This window comes from Triticum urartu, chromosome 6A (assembly GCF_056163025.1).
Source record: "Triticum urartu cultivar PI428250 chromosome 6A, HENAU_Tu73, whole genome shotgun sequence".
Lineage (NCBI taxonomy): Eukaryota > Viridiplantae > Streptophyta > Magnoliopsida > Poales > Poaceae > Triticum > Triticum urartu.
In genome coordinates, this window is record NC_141878.1 from 597,139,151 (window position 1) to 597,157,086 (window position 17,936).

General features: G+C 49.7%; 2 protein-coding genes across 2 annotated transcripts; one reads left to right on the plus strand and one right to left on the minus strand.

The window, feature by feature from the left end:
* Positions 1-5,573: 5,573 nt before the first annotated feature.
* On the minus strand, positions 5,574-6,920 carry LOC147966979 (xyloglucan endotransglycosylase/hydrolase protein 8-like). The gene is made up of 2 exons (XM_087529211.1): positions 6,418-6,920; positions 5,574-6,306 (listed from the first exon to the last, which is right to left on the minus strand). Exons 1-2 carry the CDS (start codon positions 6,709-6,711, stop codon positions 5,725-5,727), a joined length of 876 nt encoding a protein of 291 aa, XP_087385337.1. The 5' UTR covers positions 6,712-6,920; the 3' UTR covers positions 5,574-5,724.
* An 8,940-nt stretch (positions 6,921-15,860) lies between these two features.
* On the plus strand, positions 15,861-16,779 carry OHP (one helix protein). Its single transcript, XM_087529212.1, has 3 exons — positions 15,861-16,166; positions 16,333-16,455; positions 16,575-16,779. Exons 1-3 carry the CDS (start codon positions 16,032-16,034, stop codon positions 16,641-16,643), a joined length of 327 nt encoding a protein of 108 aa, XP_087385338.1. The 5' UTR covers positions 15,861-16,031; the 3' UTR covers positions 16,644-16,779.
* The last annotated feature ends 1,157 nt before the right edge of the window (positions 16,780-17,936 follow it).

Genomic DNA, 17,936 nt, shown 5'->3' on the forward strand with positions numbered 1-17,936 from the left:
GGATTCAAATCCAATAATGTTACAGCAAGTGGTGGATAGCAAGTGATTTCAAAAAGATTTCACAAAAAAAAACGTTGTGGACATCAAGTAATAGAGTCAGAAGCATACCATGGATTCCATTGGAACTCCTGCCAAAAGCATTGAAAGCATGCGCAGAATTTTGTGGACACCGCCACCAGTAGTTCTGAAAGGGAACTCTTCATCAAAACGACTAATGAAGTGTTCTGGAACACAATAAGTGTTAGCCACACTTAATACAGGTTCCTCGCTAGAGCACGCAATCATTATTCTGTTCATCATCTCAGTCAGTTGAGCTACTGCATATATGCCACACATTCACCTGCACAAAAACAGAACAAGAATGACTAGGTTATACACAACATAAGAGCATTTACGATAAAAGAAATCACTTACATATATTACTAGATGATTTATAGGCATTCATAACAAATATTAAAATATAAAACTAGCACATTACTACAAACAAGAATTAGGACAGTGAAGAGTTAATCAGCACAAAATTGGTCAGGAGGAAGAACGAAAACTACCATAGGCAGAACAGATGTTGTACGACAGATTTGAAATGCACAAAAGAACTTACCAGGATCGCCTACTTTGATTTTCTGTTCTTTGACTTCACCCACAATCGAAATTCCATTCATCAAGAGAGTTGCAAGGTTTAAACTAAAGTTATTTGGGTTCTACAAGAAACAAGTTATAAGTTTCATTCGAGAGAAACAAAGTAACAAAAGAAAAATAGATGAAGGAACAAATTCATACCATAGATTTACAGCCAACACAGTACAATGGTGGGAAATCAAACACAAGGAATCTTATAGTTTTCATCTTCTGATGGCAATGAGGACACTCCCAGCTTGGGACATCACATTCACTTCTAGTGCCAAAAACGATTTCGACTCCATTAATTATCCAGGGTTCCATAGGACCTTGCATGAGATCTGCAAGAAAAAAAATCAGATGTACGAAAGTTATAATCTCGAGACTGGGTCAGATGTACAATTTGGGAGGAGAAGAGATTAGAACCGCCGATGGATAACACCATCACCCTGGTTCGGGATAAAAACTTGCATGTAGAAAAATAAAGAAACACAACACCGCCCACCCTTTGTCTAAGATGAGGGTTCGGTGACTGGATTATCTAGCGAATCCGGAAAGTAAAGTTCCAAATCATCAACGCAAAATCTACCAAATCAAGACTCTCTGCGAATCCGGAAGCTGCTGGAGCTGGGGAGGGAGAGAAGCCGTCGTGGGAGGTATTTATCTGCGTTATGATGATGCGGGGCGGGCCTGGACAGCTGTTGGATCTAGGGCAAAATGGGCGGATGCGGTGGCGTATTCAGAGTATGGGGCGTGGACAGCGGGCGTGGACGTGGTTACAATCGATCCTTTCGCAACTCTGAATTTCATGGTGAGTCGAGTAAATAAAATACAAGAGTATATTTACTATACTATTAAAGAACGGTCGATTTCATAGTTCTCCATACGTCATCCCGTTTATATCCGTTAATTTTGTTTTAACTGTGAAGATTGACGATTGAGATTTTCCAAAATAAACGAAGGGTCATGAGGTGTCTTCAGGTCGCATCGCTGGTTCTGTCCGCTTGTCCAACACGTAACCAACACCGTAAAGCTAATCCCCTTTGATTTTCTCCTTCCAAATCCCCTTGCCAGATCCTTTTCAAAAAAAAATCCCCTTGCCAGATTTCTTCTCAAATTGAAAAACATGAGGTCAGCAAGATGTAGCCATTGGAGGGCGAGCGTAAGCTCCACGTTACCGGCAGAGGACGAGCCAGCCGGCCCGAGGTCCGCCGACGACGAGTTTGACCACTTCCCTAGGATGACGCATGGCTTACCATGACGATCGGCGTAGGCGGGCACCTCCGCGGCTGCGGCTTCGGCCTGATACTGCGGAAGCACGGCCTCGCCGCGGATCACGTCGTCGATGCCTTCATGGTGGATGCCAATCCACCACGGGGAGTGCCGTGGTATTTTCACGGCAGATGTCCTCTTAGGACTTAGTCGCGAGGCCATCAGCGTCGAGTGGTAGATCAAAGGGGTTAAACGAGAGACACAATGATTACCCAGATTCGGCCCCTCTCGGTGGAGGTAAAAGCCTACTTCTGCTTGGATTGCATTGATGATCTCAATTACAAGGTTTCGCGTGGCTAACCTAGCAATCGAGGGGTTCTAACTTGATCTTTCTGATCCTGGGGCTCCCCTTTATATATGGGGTGAGACAAGGGGCGTACATTAGAGTTCGGGCCGGAAACATGATCTGTGCCCAAGTCTTTCTTGTCCTCTAAGGAATAATACAATGCCGGTTCGCAAGTAGGCTTCTGTCGGCCCGTCATGGGCCGGCCCATCCAGCGGGCGGCTTATCCTTCTGGGCGAGTCTCCTGGAGGTCTTCGGCCCACCTGGCCTGGTCCATCTTGTAAGTCTCCATCAGCATTGACCCGGCCCTAAACGAGCGGGTTATATCCTGTGATTGTATCCCCAACATTAGCCCTCAGGTTGACTTGGATTCATTCATGACAACCTTCGAAACCATTGTCCTATGCAGCTCGGCAAGCAAAATCAAGGTGACTTCACTCGGCTTCTGTAAGTGAATTGGTGCTTGTAGCTTGTAGTTATGCTTGGTTTCCCTTAATGAAAATCAGAGGACACTTTCAATTTAATCTCTAATCACCCCTCATCATTCCAAATCATCTAACTTCCCAAACGGTCACCCATCCTCTCACTACTCCAGCCTGAGCACGCTTAACTTCCGGGGTCTATTCTTCCTCGTTTCCAAGTCTGCACTTGTTGTTTTCGTGACAATAGTAAGATGTCAATCCTATTAACCCTCAGGAATTTAGCTTGAGCATGAAGTCACATATTTCACTGTTTGAGTTTGAAACTATTGTTCTAAAAAACATTAATTTTTTAGTAACACTAATATTTCTTGAATAAGTAGTTTGACCATTGTTTGACCACAGTTTGACCATAGTTTGACCAGATTTGACCAAAATTCAAAAAAGGTGAAATAATTATTTAATAACACTAATATTCTTGAATAATTATTTAGTAACACTAATACTTCTTGAATAAGTAGTTTCACCATAGTTTGACCAGATTTACTGAAAATTTAAAAAAAAACTGAAATTTGAGCATAACTTTTTTAACTGTGAAGATTGACGATTGAGATTTTCCAAAATAAACGAAGGGTCATGAGGTGTCTTCAGGTCGCATCGCTGGTTCTGTCCGCTTGTCCAACACGTAACCAACACCGTAAAGCTAATCCCCTTTGATTTTCTCCTTCCAAATCCCCTTGCCAGATCCTTTTCAAAAAAAATACCCTTGCCAGATTTCTTCTCAAATTGAAAAACATGAGGTCAGCAAGATGTAGCCATTGGAGGGCGAGCGTAAGCTCCACGTTACCGGCAGAGGACGAGCCAGCCGGCCCGAGGTTCGCCGACGACGAGTTTGACCACTTCCCTAGGATGACGCATGGCTTACCATGACGATCGGCGTAGGCGGGCACCTCCGCGGCTGCGGCTTCGGCCTGATACTGCGGAAGCACGGCCTCGCCGCGGATCACGTCGTCGATGCCTTCATGGTGGATGCCAATCCACCACGGGGAGTGCAGTGGTATTTTCACGGCAGATGTCCTCTTAGGACTTAGTCGCGAGGCCATGAGCGTCGAGTGGTAGATCAAAGGGGTTAAACGAGAGACACAATGATTACCCAGATTCGGCCCCTCTCGGTGGAGGTAAAAGCCTACTTCTGCTTGGATTGCATTGATGATCTCGATTACAAGGGTTTCGCGTGGCTAACCTAGCAATCGAGGGGTTCTAACTTGATCTTTCTGACCCTGGGGCTCCCCTTTATATATAGGGTGAGACAAGGGGCGTACATTAGAGTTCGGGCCGGAAACATGATCCGTGCCCAAGTCTTTCTTGTCCTCTAAGGAATAATACAATGGCGGTTCGCAAGTAGGCTTCTGTCGGCACGTCATGGGCCGGCCCATCCAGCGGGCGGCTTATCCTTCTGGGCGAGTCTCCTGGAGGTCTTCGGCCCACCTGGCCTGGTCCATCTTGTAAGTCGCCATCAGCATTGACCCGGCCCTAAACGGGCGGGTTATATCCTGTGATTATATCCCCAACATTAGCCCTCAGGTTGACTTGGATTCATTCATGACAACCTTCGAAACCATTGTCCTATGCAGCTCGGCAAGCAAAATCAAGGTGACTTCACTCGGCTTCTGTAAGTGAATTGGTGCTTGTAGCTTGTAGTTATGCTTGGTTTCCCTTAATGAAAATCAGAGGACACTTTCATGGAATGGTGGGACAAGGCTCGGAAGTCCTTTCATGGTAAGCTCAAGAGAGGGTTTGACTCGTTTGTCATCTTGACCGCGTGGCATCTATGAAAGCAAAGAAACGCAAGAGTGTTCAACAGGATCGATCAAGCGCGCACGGACACTAACCTTGTCCAGCTCATCCATGAGGAGATCAAGCTTTGGAAGAAGGCGGGTATAGGAGTTGAGGGCTTAGATAGATTTGTGAGAGAGTAATCTTTTGTGTCTTCTTTCGGAGTTGGAGTTCTGTGTATCCCGTCTTAGCACGGATTCTTGTAAAACGTTCTTTCTTCCTTTTATAAAAATACGGTACGCTTTTGGCGTATTCTCGGAAAAAAATCAGAAGGAAAATCCCCTTTTTTCTTTAAAACAGGTGAGTTCATTCGTGCAAGGACGAGAACCGCCTTCAGGAGTGTTAGAGCATCGACAACTGGCCTCCTCGAATCCTTCCTTAAACGTCTACAGAAGTGTCGGATCACTGATCGGACAGGAAAAAAAGGAAAAAAGTGATTTAATCGAACCTCTATCATTTTTATACATTCGGGCTATCCACGGACCCTCGTACCAAGACCAAAATGTAGGTAGTACATGAGGGCTCGCGGGCGCCTGGTCTGTTCACCACATAAGACGCGAACTATTCTTTCTTTTCTTTTCACTCTCTTCATCTCATCAATCACATGCAAATGATCGAACGAGAAAATATAAGTATGTCCACATGAACGGACAAATAGGAACGTGTCCGCGGGGGCAGATTTGCTAAGTCCATTTGCAAATGCTCTTACCGCTGTGCAAGTGACAAAGCGTTAGTACTACGGTGTACGGGAGAGGTAGATCGGACGGGGGTACCCATCGGACAGTGGGCGCCACTGGAACGTGGTGCCACCGAGTGCGAGTAGTAGAGCATGTGCCATCACTCAATGCGCGCCACCGTCGCTTGTCTGCTTCCTTCCGTCCACTCAACAACCATATAATTTGCTTGCAAGAATCCATTGTTATCTTTCTTCTAACAAAAAGTCAGAAACGCATCCATACAAAGCTCTTTTTTTTCTCTCTGGAGAGAACATGCATGTGATGTGAGTGACACCTAAGACAAAATGTCAACAGATCAACCAAAAGATTGACTATTGGCACGCACACCACCCTTTTCCTCTCACTTTCTTCACATTTCTTCTAATCTAAACAAGTAAAGGTGGCAAAAATGAATGTACACGAAGAAAAGAAAAGAAAAAATGGCACAGGTTTATGTAAAGGTAAGATGGGATGAACAAGAAGAACAATTGATTCTACTGTAGCAAATGAAGAAATTAATCAATGAAATCTCGGCTCGGAGGTGTACTGCTAGTGCTACAAACACTGAATCATCAATTCATCATAGGTCGCGTCCGCACTCGCCGGGGAATCCCTTGGGGAACCTCCAGCCGTCGGCGCAGTAGTTGTAGGAGAGGCAGTTGCGCTCGGCCCAGGCGACGGTCTTGAGCTCCTCCTCGCCGAGCTCGCGGCGCATCCAGGCGTCGCTGCCGGCGGGGCAGGAGGTCTTGTTGGTGGCCTTGTCGTGGACGCAGCCGTTGGCGTGGTAGGCCTTGTAGGGGACGACGAAGGGGTCGTGGCGCCAGTGGATCTTGACGGTGCCGTGCTGCGTCGCCCAGTAGCTGCCGTCCCACAGCGTGGCGTGCACCGTCATGGGGCGGCTGGAGGGGAAGGGCAGGCCGTCGTACTTCTTGAAGGTGCGCACGGGCACGCCGTCGACCTCGAAGATGATGTTCTTGGGGTTCCAGGTGATCTTGTAGGTGTGGAAGTCGGCGGAGGGGTCGAACCAGAGGTAGAACTGGTGCTCCTTCTTGCCGTCGCCGCTGGCCCACACGTTGGTGTTCATCACGTAGGGGTCGCCGCTGGAGTTGCCCATGAACTCGATGTCGATCTCGTCGTGGGTCGCGCTCTCGCCGGAGGTCAGCTGCACCACACATCCATTTTCCATTTTCTCTTTTTAGCAACGAGAGAAAAAAATAGGTAGATCCAGCAGAGCACAAGGAAGGAAGATGAAGATGTGGATGAAACTACTGACGTAGAAGGAGGTGACTGTGCCGGCGGAGTTGCCGTCGACGAGCTTCATCTTGACCTCGAACTCGCCGAAGAGGTACTTGGCCTTGGACTTGAAGCCGGAGCCGGACTCCTGGTCGAGCTCCAGCGAGAACTCCTGGCCCTTTTCCTTGCCGTCGTCCCGGTACCCGATGTGGTCGCGGTCGCCGATCGCCTCGAACTGGTCGTCGAAGTCGGCCTTGGCCCCCGTGAGGAGGACGCTCACGGCGGCGACCGCCACCGCCAGCACGGCGAGGAGGGCCGACGACCTAGCCGCCATGGTCGCTGCTGCTGCTCTCTGCTACTCCTCTGTGCGAGCTGGTGCAGAGGGTGTCAGTGTGCTGTTCCCCTTTTAGGCCGAAGCTTTCTTGCTTAGATGCTCTTGGCTGGGCTGGGTGGAGCTGGTGGTGAACTGGCGGTGGGGCGGCGTCACGGCAGCGTCTTCGATAATGCGGCCGGCGCACGCACATGGTTCGTGTCGGCTGTCCGGGCCCGTCCATTTATGTTTTGGAATCACGCAGCTGGAGCTGGCCGTTATACATACTTATCGCCACCGCACTCGGCGACACGAGGTGAGATGAGACGGGGGAGCGCTGCGTCGCTGGCCACGATCCCAGCGTCTCATGCCTCCGTTCTGCTTCCCAAGGGAAGGGACCAGACCGAGGCCAAGGACTCTGCTCCGCGAGAGCATCTCCACAGGTAGCCTAGCAATGAATCGGATACCACCAAAAAGTAAAACGGAAAGCTTTTTTCAACAACAACAACAACAACGGGCCGGCCAACTAGCAAGAACCCTTCCTGATTTGATTTTATTTTGGTTTATTCGTTTTCGCTGTGAACATTTTCATAGAAGTGAGGAACTTTTATTTCCAAATACATTTTTCTAGGCGAACATTTTCTAGAACTGTGCATAGATGTTTTTTTAAGTATGAGTACTTTTCAAAAAACATGAACATTCTTTTAAGTAAGATGACCTTTTTTAAAAGTAGGCGAACATTTTTCAAAATATGTGATTTAAAAGAGTTTTGTGCGAGAACAACTTAAACTTCTCTAAACACTTTTTGAAAAAAAAATATATTCAAAAGGGCCGGAAAACTCATCTAAAAACTGAAAACACGTACATAAAAGTAAAAAAAAACTCAAAGAAATGCTCAACATGCGACCCGTAAGGGATACCCCTTGATTAGTTCCTCCTAGATGAGGCATCCACAAGAGGGCCAGCCCTGAGAGGGGTGGAGGATTAAAGAACATTAACCAATGTTGGTCACTTGCACACCGGTAACACTAGGCGTGAAGATGGTTCTCGTCCTTGCACCAGTGAGGTCACCTTGATTTTGCCACTTAGGATAATGGTTTTGATTACATACAGAAATAAGGTATGTTTATACGTGTGCGACGACTACCAGCTATCTGATGTCCAAACTGTAACGACATACATTGTCAAAATTTGCTGTCTGTATTTTCTGCTGCGGTGACACTCAAATTCAAAAGGGTGTACGCAGGCAGCGGGGCCACCCACGTGCCAGGAACAACGGCACATGCTGGCCGCACATGGACGCTTCTCATGTCGTGTACTAGTACAACTGGTAGTGGTACGTTTCTGGATGCGTTCATGTGCACGGCCGCAGCGCAGCCTCGTTTGTCCCTTTGCCCGAGACGCGTGAGACGTCTCTTTCGCGCCTACTCGACTCTGAACCCGGATCGATATGGCCCCGCTGGATTTTCTTCAGTCCGCTATTTCGGCGGGCACCCGATTCAAGCGACCCCAACAACCCCGCATAGCGAGAATTAGCTGCCTTTCAAAGCTGCACTTCAGAGTTCCAAGCTTGAAGAAATGGCAGTGCGTTGGCATTCTGCTGTCACCCATCTTTCGTAGAAACTCCAGTTTGTTGCCAGGCATTATGTTATGAGAATGTAGTGTTTTTTGCGGGTTCGTGAGAACGGGTAGTGTGGGATAATAGTGCACACGGACTGTTGAGATATGTATTTAGCACATGTATTCTTATACTCCAAGTCTCCTCCTTATGTATAGTTGAGGATTTGACTTGCCCTTTGTACTATATATATTTGTGCATATATACCTATCAATATATTGAGAGTTGCATCCTATTCTTTTACATGGTATCAGCCTAACCCTCGGTCCCAGCCCTAGCCGCGCCGCCGTCGCCTCTCCAGGCCGCCGCCGCTCCCGCTGCACCGCGCCGCCGCCTCCCCGGCCGCCGCGCCTCCTCCCTCCCTCGACCACAACCTTCTCCCCGCCGCGCCTCTATCTTCCCCGTCGTGCCCCCACCCTCCCTGCCGCACCCCGCCGCTCACCCCGAGCCGCCTCCCTCCCGAAACCCTAAACCCCCTCCCAATCCCATCCCGCGTCGCCATCCCCCCTGCTGCCATGTCGGCCCTCGGTACCTCCTCCTCCTCCTCCTCCAGCGCACACCCTAGCAACCCGTTCGACTCTTCCTACGGGTCCGAGCCCGATGAGCCCCAAGCCGCCGACATCCGCAACATCCACCTCTCCGATCACGTCCCCATCATTCTCTCCCACACCTCCGCAAACTACTATGCCTAGAAAATCTACTTCAATCTCCTCTTCCGTGAGTACAACCTTCGTGATCATGTGGACGGTCTCGCCAATTTTTTCGCCGGCGCCCACGACGCCAACTGGCTCTTCATCGACGCCACCCTCATCCGGTGGTTCTTCCTCACCGTCTCTCCGGACATCTTCCACACCGTCGTTCGAGATGGGGACGATGCTTACACGGTGTGGACCAAGATCAATGGCCTCTTCACCGACAACAAGCTTCAACAGATTGTTTTCTTGCAGCAGGAATTTTTTGGGTGTCATCAGAATGACTCCACCATCGACGCCTTCTGTCTCCGGCTCAAGACCCTCTCCGACGAGCTCAACGACGTCGGGTTCAAGGTGGGCGACGAGCTTCTCCTCTCGACGCTCACCGCCGGCCTCAACGAGGACTTCGGCAACGCCGCCTCCAACCTCACCCTCATGGCCAACCTTACTTACGAGCGGGCGGTGGCCTATCTTCGTCTTGAGGAGCGGCGGATGAAGCACCTCCGCACCCGCACCGTCCACACCGCGCTCGCCACCGGCCTCTCCACCGGTGCCTCTACACCACCCTCGGCGCCCCGTCCTCCGGCCGTCCCGCACCCCGCGCCGGTGCCGCAACCGCCCCAACCACCGCGCACCGGCGGGAACGGCGGCAACCGTCGCCGTGGTCGCGGCGGTCAACGCCAAGGCGGCGGGAAAGGTGGCGGCGGCGGTGGTCAAGCTCCTCAGCAGCAGCCCCCGCCACCCTGGGCCAGAGGCTACAACCCCTGGACGGGGGTCGTGCATGCATATAGTATGCCCGTGCCGCGGCCCCCGCCCCGGGCATCCTCGGCCCCCGCCGGAGCACGCATCAGGCGCTCCTAGCCGCGCCTCTCGGCGCCCACGGCGGTGCTCCCACCCCTCCTGTCGCGCCCTCCTACGGCGCGTACGGCGCCCCCGGCGCGTACGACGCCCCCTACTACGACCCGGCTCTTCTAGCGGCGTTGCAGCAGCCGCCACCCTACTCTGGTGGTGGCGGCGATTGGATTATGGACTCCGGTGCCACCGCTCATATGTCTGCTCATCCGGGTAACCTCTCCTCCGTCCATCCCACTTCCACTCCCTCCCGCATCATCATCGGCAACGGTGTTGGTCTTCCCATCTCTCATGTCGGTTCTGCACCCTTTCCCTCTAACTCTAGACCTCTCTCTCTTAATAATGTCATTGTTTCTCCTCATCTCATTCAGAACTTAGTTTCCGTTCGTAATCTTTCTCGTGATAATTTTGTAACTGTGGAATTTGACGAAGTTGGCTTTTCTGTTAAGGACACTTGCACCAGGATGATTCTTCACCGCGGGGACAGTCCCGGCGACCTCTACCCAATTCAGTCGACGTCATCTCCAGGTGGTCTTCGAGCTTTTTCCGCCGGCGTCGATCTTTGGCATGCTCGCCTCGGGCATCCTAGCACTTCTTCACTTCGCCAATTAATGAGAGGATTTCCTTTTTCATGTAATAAAACGGCCGCTCACTCCTGTGAGGCCTGCCAGTTAGGCAAACATGTTCGCCTTCCTTTTAGTTCCTCCTCCATAGTTGCTTCCTTTCCGTTTGAGTTAATTCATAACGATGTATGGACATCTCCATTACCTAGTAATTCTGGTTATCTTTATTATCTTGTTATACTGGATGATTACTCTCACTTTGTGTGGACATTTCCTCTTTGTAGGAAATCCGATGTTGCCGCCACTCTCATTGCATTCTATGCTTATGTCTCCACACAATTCGGGCGACCCATACTCCCACTTCAGACCGACAACTGGAAAGAATTCGACAATCTTACCATCCGCCATCTTCTTTCCTCCCACGGCACCGTGTTTCGTCTCACGTGTCCATACACCTCTCAGCAGAATGGCCGTGCCGAGCGCATCCTACGCACCCTCAATGAGTGTGTGCGTACCCTCCTCTCGGTTTTAGCCAGATGCCCTCGCCACCGCCACCCTCCTCCTTAACCTCCGGCCATGTCGTCCGCGCTGGAACTATGCGCCTCACCATCTCTTATATGGCACTCCCCCCTCTTACGATGGTCTCCGTATCTTCGGTTGTCGTTGCTACCCTAACACCACCGCCACCACTCCTCATAAGCTCGCTCCTCGTTCCGATCTGTGTGTCTTCCTTGGTTACCCGGCCAAAACTAAGGGTTATCACTGCTATGACCCCGTGTCTCACCGTGTCATCACCTCACGACATGTGTACTTTGATGAGCTTGTGTTTCCTTTTGCACAGGAATAGGTGGCGCCGTCTTCCCCTCCCGCGGCGGGTTCTCCTCCGCGCCGCCACTCGCAGTCGGCCTTGGGTGCTCCGGCACCCCCGCCCGCGGCGCCCTCCTCCAGATCGGGGCCATCCGCGGCTCCCTCCTCTGGCTCGACACCCTCGTCGCTTGGCACCGCGTCGACGTCGCCACGGTCCCCCGCCATGCCTGCTGGACCGCATGTTGGGCCGGCGGCTGGGCCGGCCTCTACTGGCGGGGTCTCTCCTGGCGTGGCTTCGACCCTGCCTCGGTCGCCCGCACCGACCCCTCCCCGGTCGCCTGCTGGCGCAATCGCCGCCTCGTCGTCGCCTGGTTCTCCCGATACCGCGGCCTCGACCTCAGCTCGGTCCGCCTCTCCCGTGGACGCCGTGGATGCCACAGCCTCGCCTCCACCCGCGGCTGCTCCGACGGCCGGGCCCGTCACCCGCTCGCACACCGGTGTTTTCCGCCCGAGCTCCCGCTATGCGGATGACTACGTATGCACTGCCTCGACGTCTGTTTCTTCCCCGCTGCCGTCCTCGGTTCGGGCCGCTCTCCGCAACCCCCTTTGGATGGCCACTATGCAGGAGGAGTTCGACGCTTTGTAGCGGAACCGAACTTGGCAGCTTGTTCCCCGTCCCCGGCATGCTAACGTGATCACCGGGAAGTGGGTCTTCAAACACAAGTTTCGTCCCGACGGCACTCTTGATCTCTACAAGGCGCGTTGGGTTGTTCGTGGTTTCCGGCAACGCGCCGGTGTGGACTTCACCGACACCTTCGCTCCGGTTGTTAAGCCCGGGACGATCCGTACTGTTTTACAGTTGGCGGTCTCTCGTGCCTGGCCGGTTCATCAGATGGACGTCTCCAACGCGTTCCTCCATGGTCATCTTGAGGAGCAGGTCTTCTGTCAGCAGCCCACGGGGTTTGTTGACCCGGCGTGTCCTGATCATGTGTGTCTGCTCTCACGCTCCTTATATGGACTCAAGCAGGCTCCTCGTGCCTGGTACCAGCGCATCGCAACGTTTCTTCACAAACTCGGCTTCCGCTCTACACGCTCCGATGCTTCGCTATTTGTTTATCACCAAGGCACCGACACGGCGTATTTGCTGCTCTATGTTGACGACATCATCCTGACAGCATGCACTTCTGAGCTCCTTCGCCGGCTTACTGATCGTCTTCGTGCTGAGTTTGCCATCAAGGACTTGGGTCCGTTGCAGTACTTCCTCGGTGTTGAGGTGGTGCGTCGTTCTGATGGTTTCTTTCTTCATCAACGGAAGTACGCTCATGAGCTCCTCGACCGTGCTGAAATGCTTAACTTCAAACCAGCCGCCACTCCTGTCGACACGAAAGCCAAGCTCTCTGCTACCGATGGTACTCCCGCTCCGGATGCTGGCTTCTACCGGTCCATTGTTGGTGCTTTCCAGTACCTCACTCTCACTCAACCGGAGCTTCAGTACGCGGTTTAGCAGGTCTACCTGCATATGCATGCTCCTCGCGACGTTCACGGGACTGCTGTTAAGCCGATTCTCCGCTACATCCGTGGTGCTATGGATCTTGGTCTTACTCTGCGCGCCTCCACTGCCACTGATCTGGTCGCCTACTCCGACGCCGACTGGGCTGGTTGCCCGGACACCCGTCGTTCTACTTCAGGTTACTGCATCTTTCTTGGACCATCCCTGGTGTCGTGGTCGTCCAAGCGGCAGCCCACCGTCTCGCGGTCTAGCGCTGAGGCTGAGTACCGCGCTGTGGCTAACGTTGTTGCTGAGTGCTCCTGGCTTCGTCAGCTTCTTCACGAGCTCTCGTGTCCTGTTGAGAAGGCCACGGTCGTCTACTGCGACAACGTCTCCGCTGTCTACCTCTCCGCCAACCCGGTTCATCATCGTCGCACCAAGCACATTGAGCTTGATATCCATTTTGTTCGGGATCAGGTGGCTCTTGGCCATGTTCATGTTCTTCACGTTCCCACCTCCCAACAATTTGTCGACATCATGACCAAAGGCTTGCCAACGACGTCTTTCGAGGAATTCCGGTCCAGTCTCTGCGTCAGCAACGGTGTCGCTTCGACTGCGCGGGAGGGGGGGGGGGTGTTGAGATATGTATTTAGCACATGTATTCTTGTACTCCAAGTCTCCTCCTTGTGTATAGTTGAGGATATGACTTGCCCTTTGTACTATATATATACTTGTGCATATGCATCTATCAATTCATTGAGAGTTGCATCCTATTCCTCTACACGGACGAATAAAAGTGAGGTGAAAGCGGTCTTGAAAATTACACCTAGGATCATGCACCACCGAACGACCATTACCACCAACGGAATGAGCCACCGACTCGCGTTATTGCCGCTTCTCTCTACCATACCCAGCTTGCCCGTGTCGATGATAGCTGAGAAGTTTTCGTGCACGTAAGAACCGGCGCCCCAAGGTTGCTGTCGTCGCCATAATATGTTTGTTTGCGGGCTGAGCGTACTGTGGAGCTGGCATTTTTCTGCTCGGAGGAAGAGACAGCGGAATTCGACCTGTGGGCGGTGGGCGGAGCATGCAGCGCAAGTTGATGCTCGCTAGTTGGTGGAGGGGGGCCACATGTCAGGAACGTGTCCAGGTGAAGCTGGGTGCGAGAAGAAGACTGACACCGAGAGCCCTCCATGCAATGATGCAAGCGTCCCAAGCTCTAGATTATTTACGAAGCACTGTCATAATGAAATGTCTACACCTGGCTCTCAGTGTTTATCTGTGCCCGTGCGTTAATTAGATGTGTTTCCTTAGTCATGATTTTTTTTACGTCCGTGCGTTTGTTTGTAGTACTGGAAAAATGCTCAGATCGCGCGAGAATATTTTCCCAGCTATATGTATTATGATAATTATCTTAGCTGCTTTTTGTGCTGTTCTTTTACCCTTGGTTGATTGTATCTCCTTTCTTAGTTACTAGCTGTGTGCGCCATATAGGAAAAAAAATACGAAATTGACAAGATAATGCGATTGCAAAGTGTGGTGTTGCAGGATGCAACGTTTCTCTATGGCATACGTGGACCGTGTGTGAGCCACCTGCTGAGTAAGGCTTTTGAAAGGATGGAAATCAAATTTTTGTATGAATTGAAATCAAATTTATAAACGAGTAAAAATATTTTTTATGAAATAATTGAAATATGATTTTTGATAGAGTAGGAAAACAATTTATGAAATAGTTGAGATTGTTTTTTGAAGAGTGAGATTAGTTTGTAAAATTAATTGAAATCTAATTTTTGTGAAAGAATCGAAATATATTTTTCGAAAGAATTGAAATCAATTTTTTAAATGAGTGAAATTCGTTTTTTTGGAATAATAGAAATCTATTCAGCTTCTCAAAAACAACTAAAACTACTATAAATCACTTGAAACAATAAAATAGGTAAAATCATGATTTCTAGAATAGGTATGGTTATGTCTCAATCGACCGAGACTTAATCAAGTCTAAGTCAAGTGACATAACATGGAAGAAAGAAAGAAAAGTAAACTAAAAAGAGAAAAAAAATGGATCTCAATGTAAGATCTCACGATTATAACATCGACTGGGACTTAGTTGTGTCTCAGTCGATTGCGATTTCGCAATGTAAAAAGTCTAATCTTCACATTATTTGGATTTTTGTTGGAATATACATTTAAATAATATATTTATTAATTTCTATATATGAATAAATATAGCAAACCAACATATACATGCTATAAAGCCTAGGATACAAATGAGGAATACTTCTTTTACGAGATGTAGAGGAGCATTTTTTCGATAAAGGGTGGAGTACTTATTTTGTCGCCGCAGACCAAATCCAAGTAGTGGAGGTTTCCATTCGACGCCCAGCCACAGTCTACCACCACACTGACTAGCACCAATGACAGAGCACACGCTTCAGCCGCACGAACCTGGGCGCGAAAGGCCCAATCCTCCGGCCGTCCCTAACACCGGTAGAGGCCTCCCACCGAGCTCAGGGCGCTGCAACCACTGCCTATCAACTCTTGCCCGCAACAGCATTGCTACCCGATCGAACCACCAATGCTTCATGTGCCCACGAGCGCCCCTCCGCTGCGAGGCCTTTGTTGGCTGCACATGCTTGGCCCGGTGGCGTCCTGTCCTCCGGCGACGGCAGGGAGAAGAATTATGAGATAGAGTACTTAGGACGTGTACAATGACGCTATCGCAAGATTACTGTGCGTAGGATAAATGCTTTGATGAGGAGAGAGAAAATAAAAAAAAACATGCTTTCTTTTAATTAAGAGACGATCCCTTCGCAATAATTTCTCTCAGCGTATATGTTACTAAAGATAAGACTAACATGTAACCAATAGTGTCCATATTTGTATTATCGTCTCTAAATTACGTGTTAGGCTTATAGGATAAAAATGTGCAAACCAGCCCTATCTGACCCTGTTTGATTGTTGAGGTTTAAAATTTTGAATTTTTCAGACCGTACCAAATTCTCTCGGGCGTCACTAAAATTTTCAGATAAGCGAATCAAAGAGGCCTCGCGAGTCCTGACACACGTACAGTAATTTTTTTAGAGCCACGCAGCTGCACATATGATCCCGGCCCACCACCGTACGCCCAGTTGCTGCATGACACCACGCCGGATAAGGTTGTGGTACGCAACCAAGCCAGGCAGCCAGCCTCTCGGCCGCTCGTTCGCTAGCCCCATCTCGTGTCCTCTCTCTACCTCTGAGCCGTTGCGGCGCAGCCCCAGCCTGCTCCTCTTCCTCTCCCCTGCCAAACTCCCCGTGGTGCCGTGGTTAATTCGAGTATAGCAATGGCTGTGGCCTCCATCGTTCATGCACCGTCTCTCCTAGCAGTCCAGACCTTCCGCGGACAGAGGAATGCTGCCGCTAACCGCTCACCGAGAGCGGCGGCTTTCAGAGTCCGGGCAGCGAAGCTTCCGGCCGGAGTAAGTTCCTGCATCCACGGCTGCCTCCCTCGCTTCCTTGGTTCCCCGTGCCTCTTCGTCAAGTTTAAAATCTTTTCTACTTGATTGATTCGTGTGTAGAGTTCAGAAAGAAACAAGTGATTTATTTAACTTTAGTTGCTGAAACTTTGGCGTTTCTTTCTGCTAGGTCCAGGTGCCAAGGGCGCAACCCAAGCTGAGCGAGCCGTTCCTGGGGTTCACCAAGACCGCCGAGGTATGGAACTCCAGGGCCTGCATGATGGGCCTCATCGGGACCTTCATCGTGGAGCTGGTAAGAACATCTATGTCAACCGTTCAATCGTGAAAGCACTGTCATAATTGAAATTTGCTTCTTTGTATATATGCATGCGTGATGACAGATGTGTTTTGGGGCTCTGTTTTTTATTTCAGATATTGAACAAAGGCGTTCTTGAGATAATCGGTTTTGAAGTGGGAAAAGGCCTCGATATTCCATTGTAGTCTGATCTCCCCTCCCTGCCTATGAGATGCTGATGCTCGGGACATAAGAGCCACATGAAAATTAAGGTTGTAGCCACCAATAGCTATGCTCTGCATCATAGTAAATATATAAACAAGCTCTAGGCATTCCGTTGCACTTGCTATTTTTCATTTTACACTCGTCTTACCAAAGTCATCGACAGAGTGATCTTCAACACTCGACAATATTCTGCTGAGCTGGGTGATAGTTCGTACCGATAATACGAAAACTTGTTTGTTGTTTTGAAAAGAAAACTGAAGTTGTCCATGTTTTGAAAAGTATGCCGACTTCTCAATCATAATGATGTGGTTCTGATGCCATGATATTCTGAACTAGTGTTTCTACATATGAGTACAATGTTTCACTCTCTCTTTTCGGCTCGAGCTTTTTTTGGTTGAACTGGCGCTCTTAAGTTTGGATGGCTAACTCTGTAACTCAGCTGCTAAGGTTAGGGGTGGATTGACGAGCTGCTTGGCTCCCTAAGGCTTGGCTCATTAAGTTCGTACTCCTCATTAAGGCTTGGCTTATTAAGCTCTTTAAGCTTAACTAGCACAGAACTATGTTCGACTCTATTCGTCTAAAGCTCGTTAAGCTCGTGACTTTGTGAGTGCTCGTTAATAGACTACGGTGATTTACTACCTATGGGCTGAGAGTGTGGGTGTGATTTTTGCGAACAAAGATGGTGACTACTGGGGGAGATGTGCTAGATTGTTGCCTCTTAATTATGAGCTAGGTTGGGTCGATTAGATTGAATAGATGAATTGAGGTGTGATGAAAATATTTTCACGTAAGATAAGAATATGTGTTGTGATTCATTCGTTAAGCTCATTAAGTTTGACAAACTAATATCTGCGATTGATTTTGTTCATTAAGAAGCGAACTACCAGCTTAACAAGACGACCTATCAAGTGCTCATTAAGCTTGCAAGCTATGAGCTTTTTGTCCACCCCTAGCCAAGGGCATCCACACCGTATGAAAATCCCTGTCCATAATGAAGGAAGTGCTATTTGTGAGCTCTCAACACAGTTGAGAGGCCCCCCTTTTTGAAAAGAAAAAGACAGTTGAGATTTCTTGTTCTACACTCATTACCTAGAATAGTAGATAATAATTAAGGCATGTGGAGGTGTCTAGATCTTCTGATCGTCAATCACCCAACTAAGGTAAAATGCCTCAACTTATATAGTCGTCCCACTGTGGGCTCAACACTTGAGGCCCACTTGAACCATAAATCCCATAATCAACTTAGCCCACGATTCGAGTTGCCATGGGATCAC

What these genes read in the sequence shown, in the direction of transcription:
- LOC147966979 (XM_087529211.1), bottom strand. Translation starts at nt 6,711, where the DNA reads ATGGCGGCTAGGTCGTCGGCCCTCCTCGCCGTGCTGGCGGTGGCGGTC. An exon ending in GCACAGTCACCTCCTTCTAC is followed by an intron (nt 6,307 to 6,417) that starts GTCAGTAGTTTC and finishes TGTGTGGTGCAG; the next exon opens with CTGACCTCCGGCGAGAGCGC.
- OHP (XM_087529212.1), top strand. Translation starts at nt 16,032, where the DNA reads ATGGCTGTGGCCTCCATCGTTCATGCACCGTCTCTCCTAGCAGTCCAG. An exon ending in CAGCGAAGCTTCCGGCCGGA is followed by an intron (nt 16,167 to 16,332) that starts GTAAGTTCCTGC and finishes TCTTTCTGCTAG; the next exon opens with GTCCAGGTGCCAAGGGCGCA. An exon ending in GGACCTTCATCGTGGAGCTG is followed by an intron (nt 16,456 to 16,574) that starts GTAAGAACATCT and finishes TTTTTATTTCAG; the next exon opens with ATATTGAACAAAGGCGTTCT.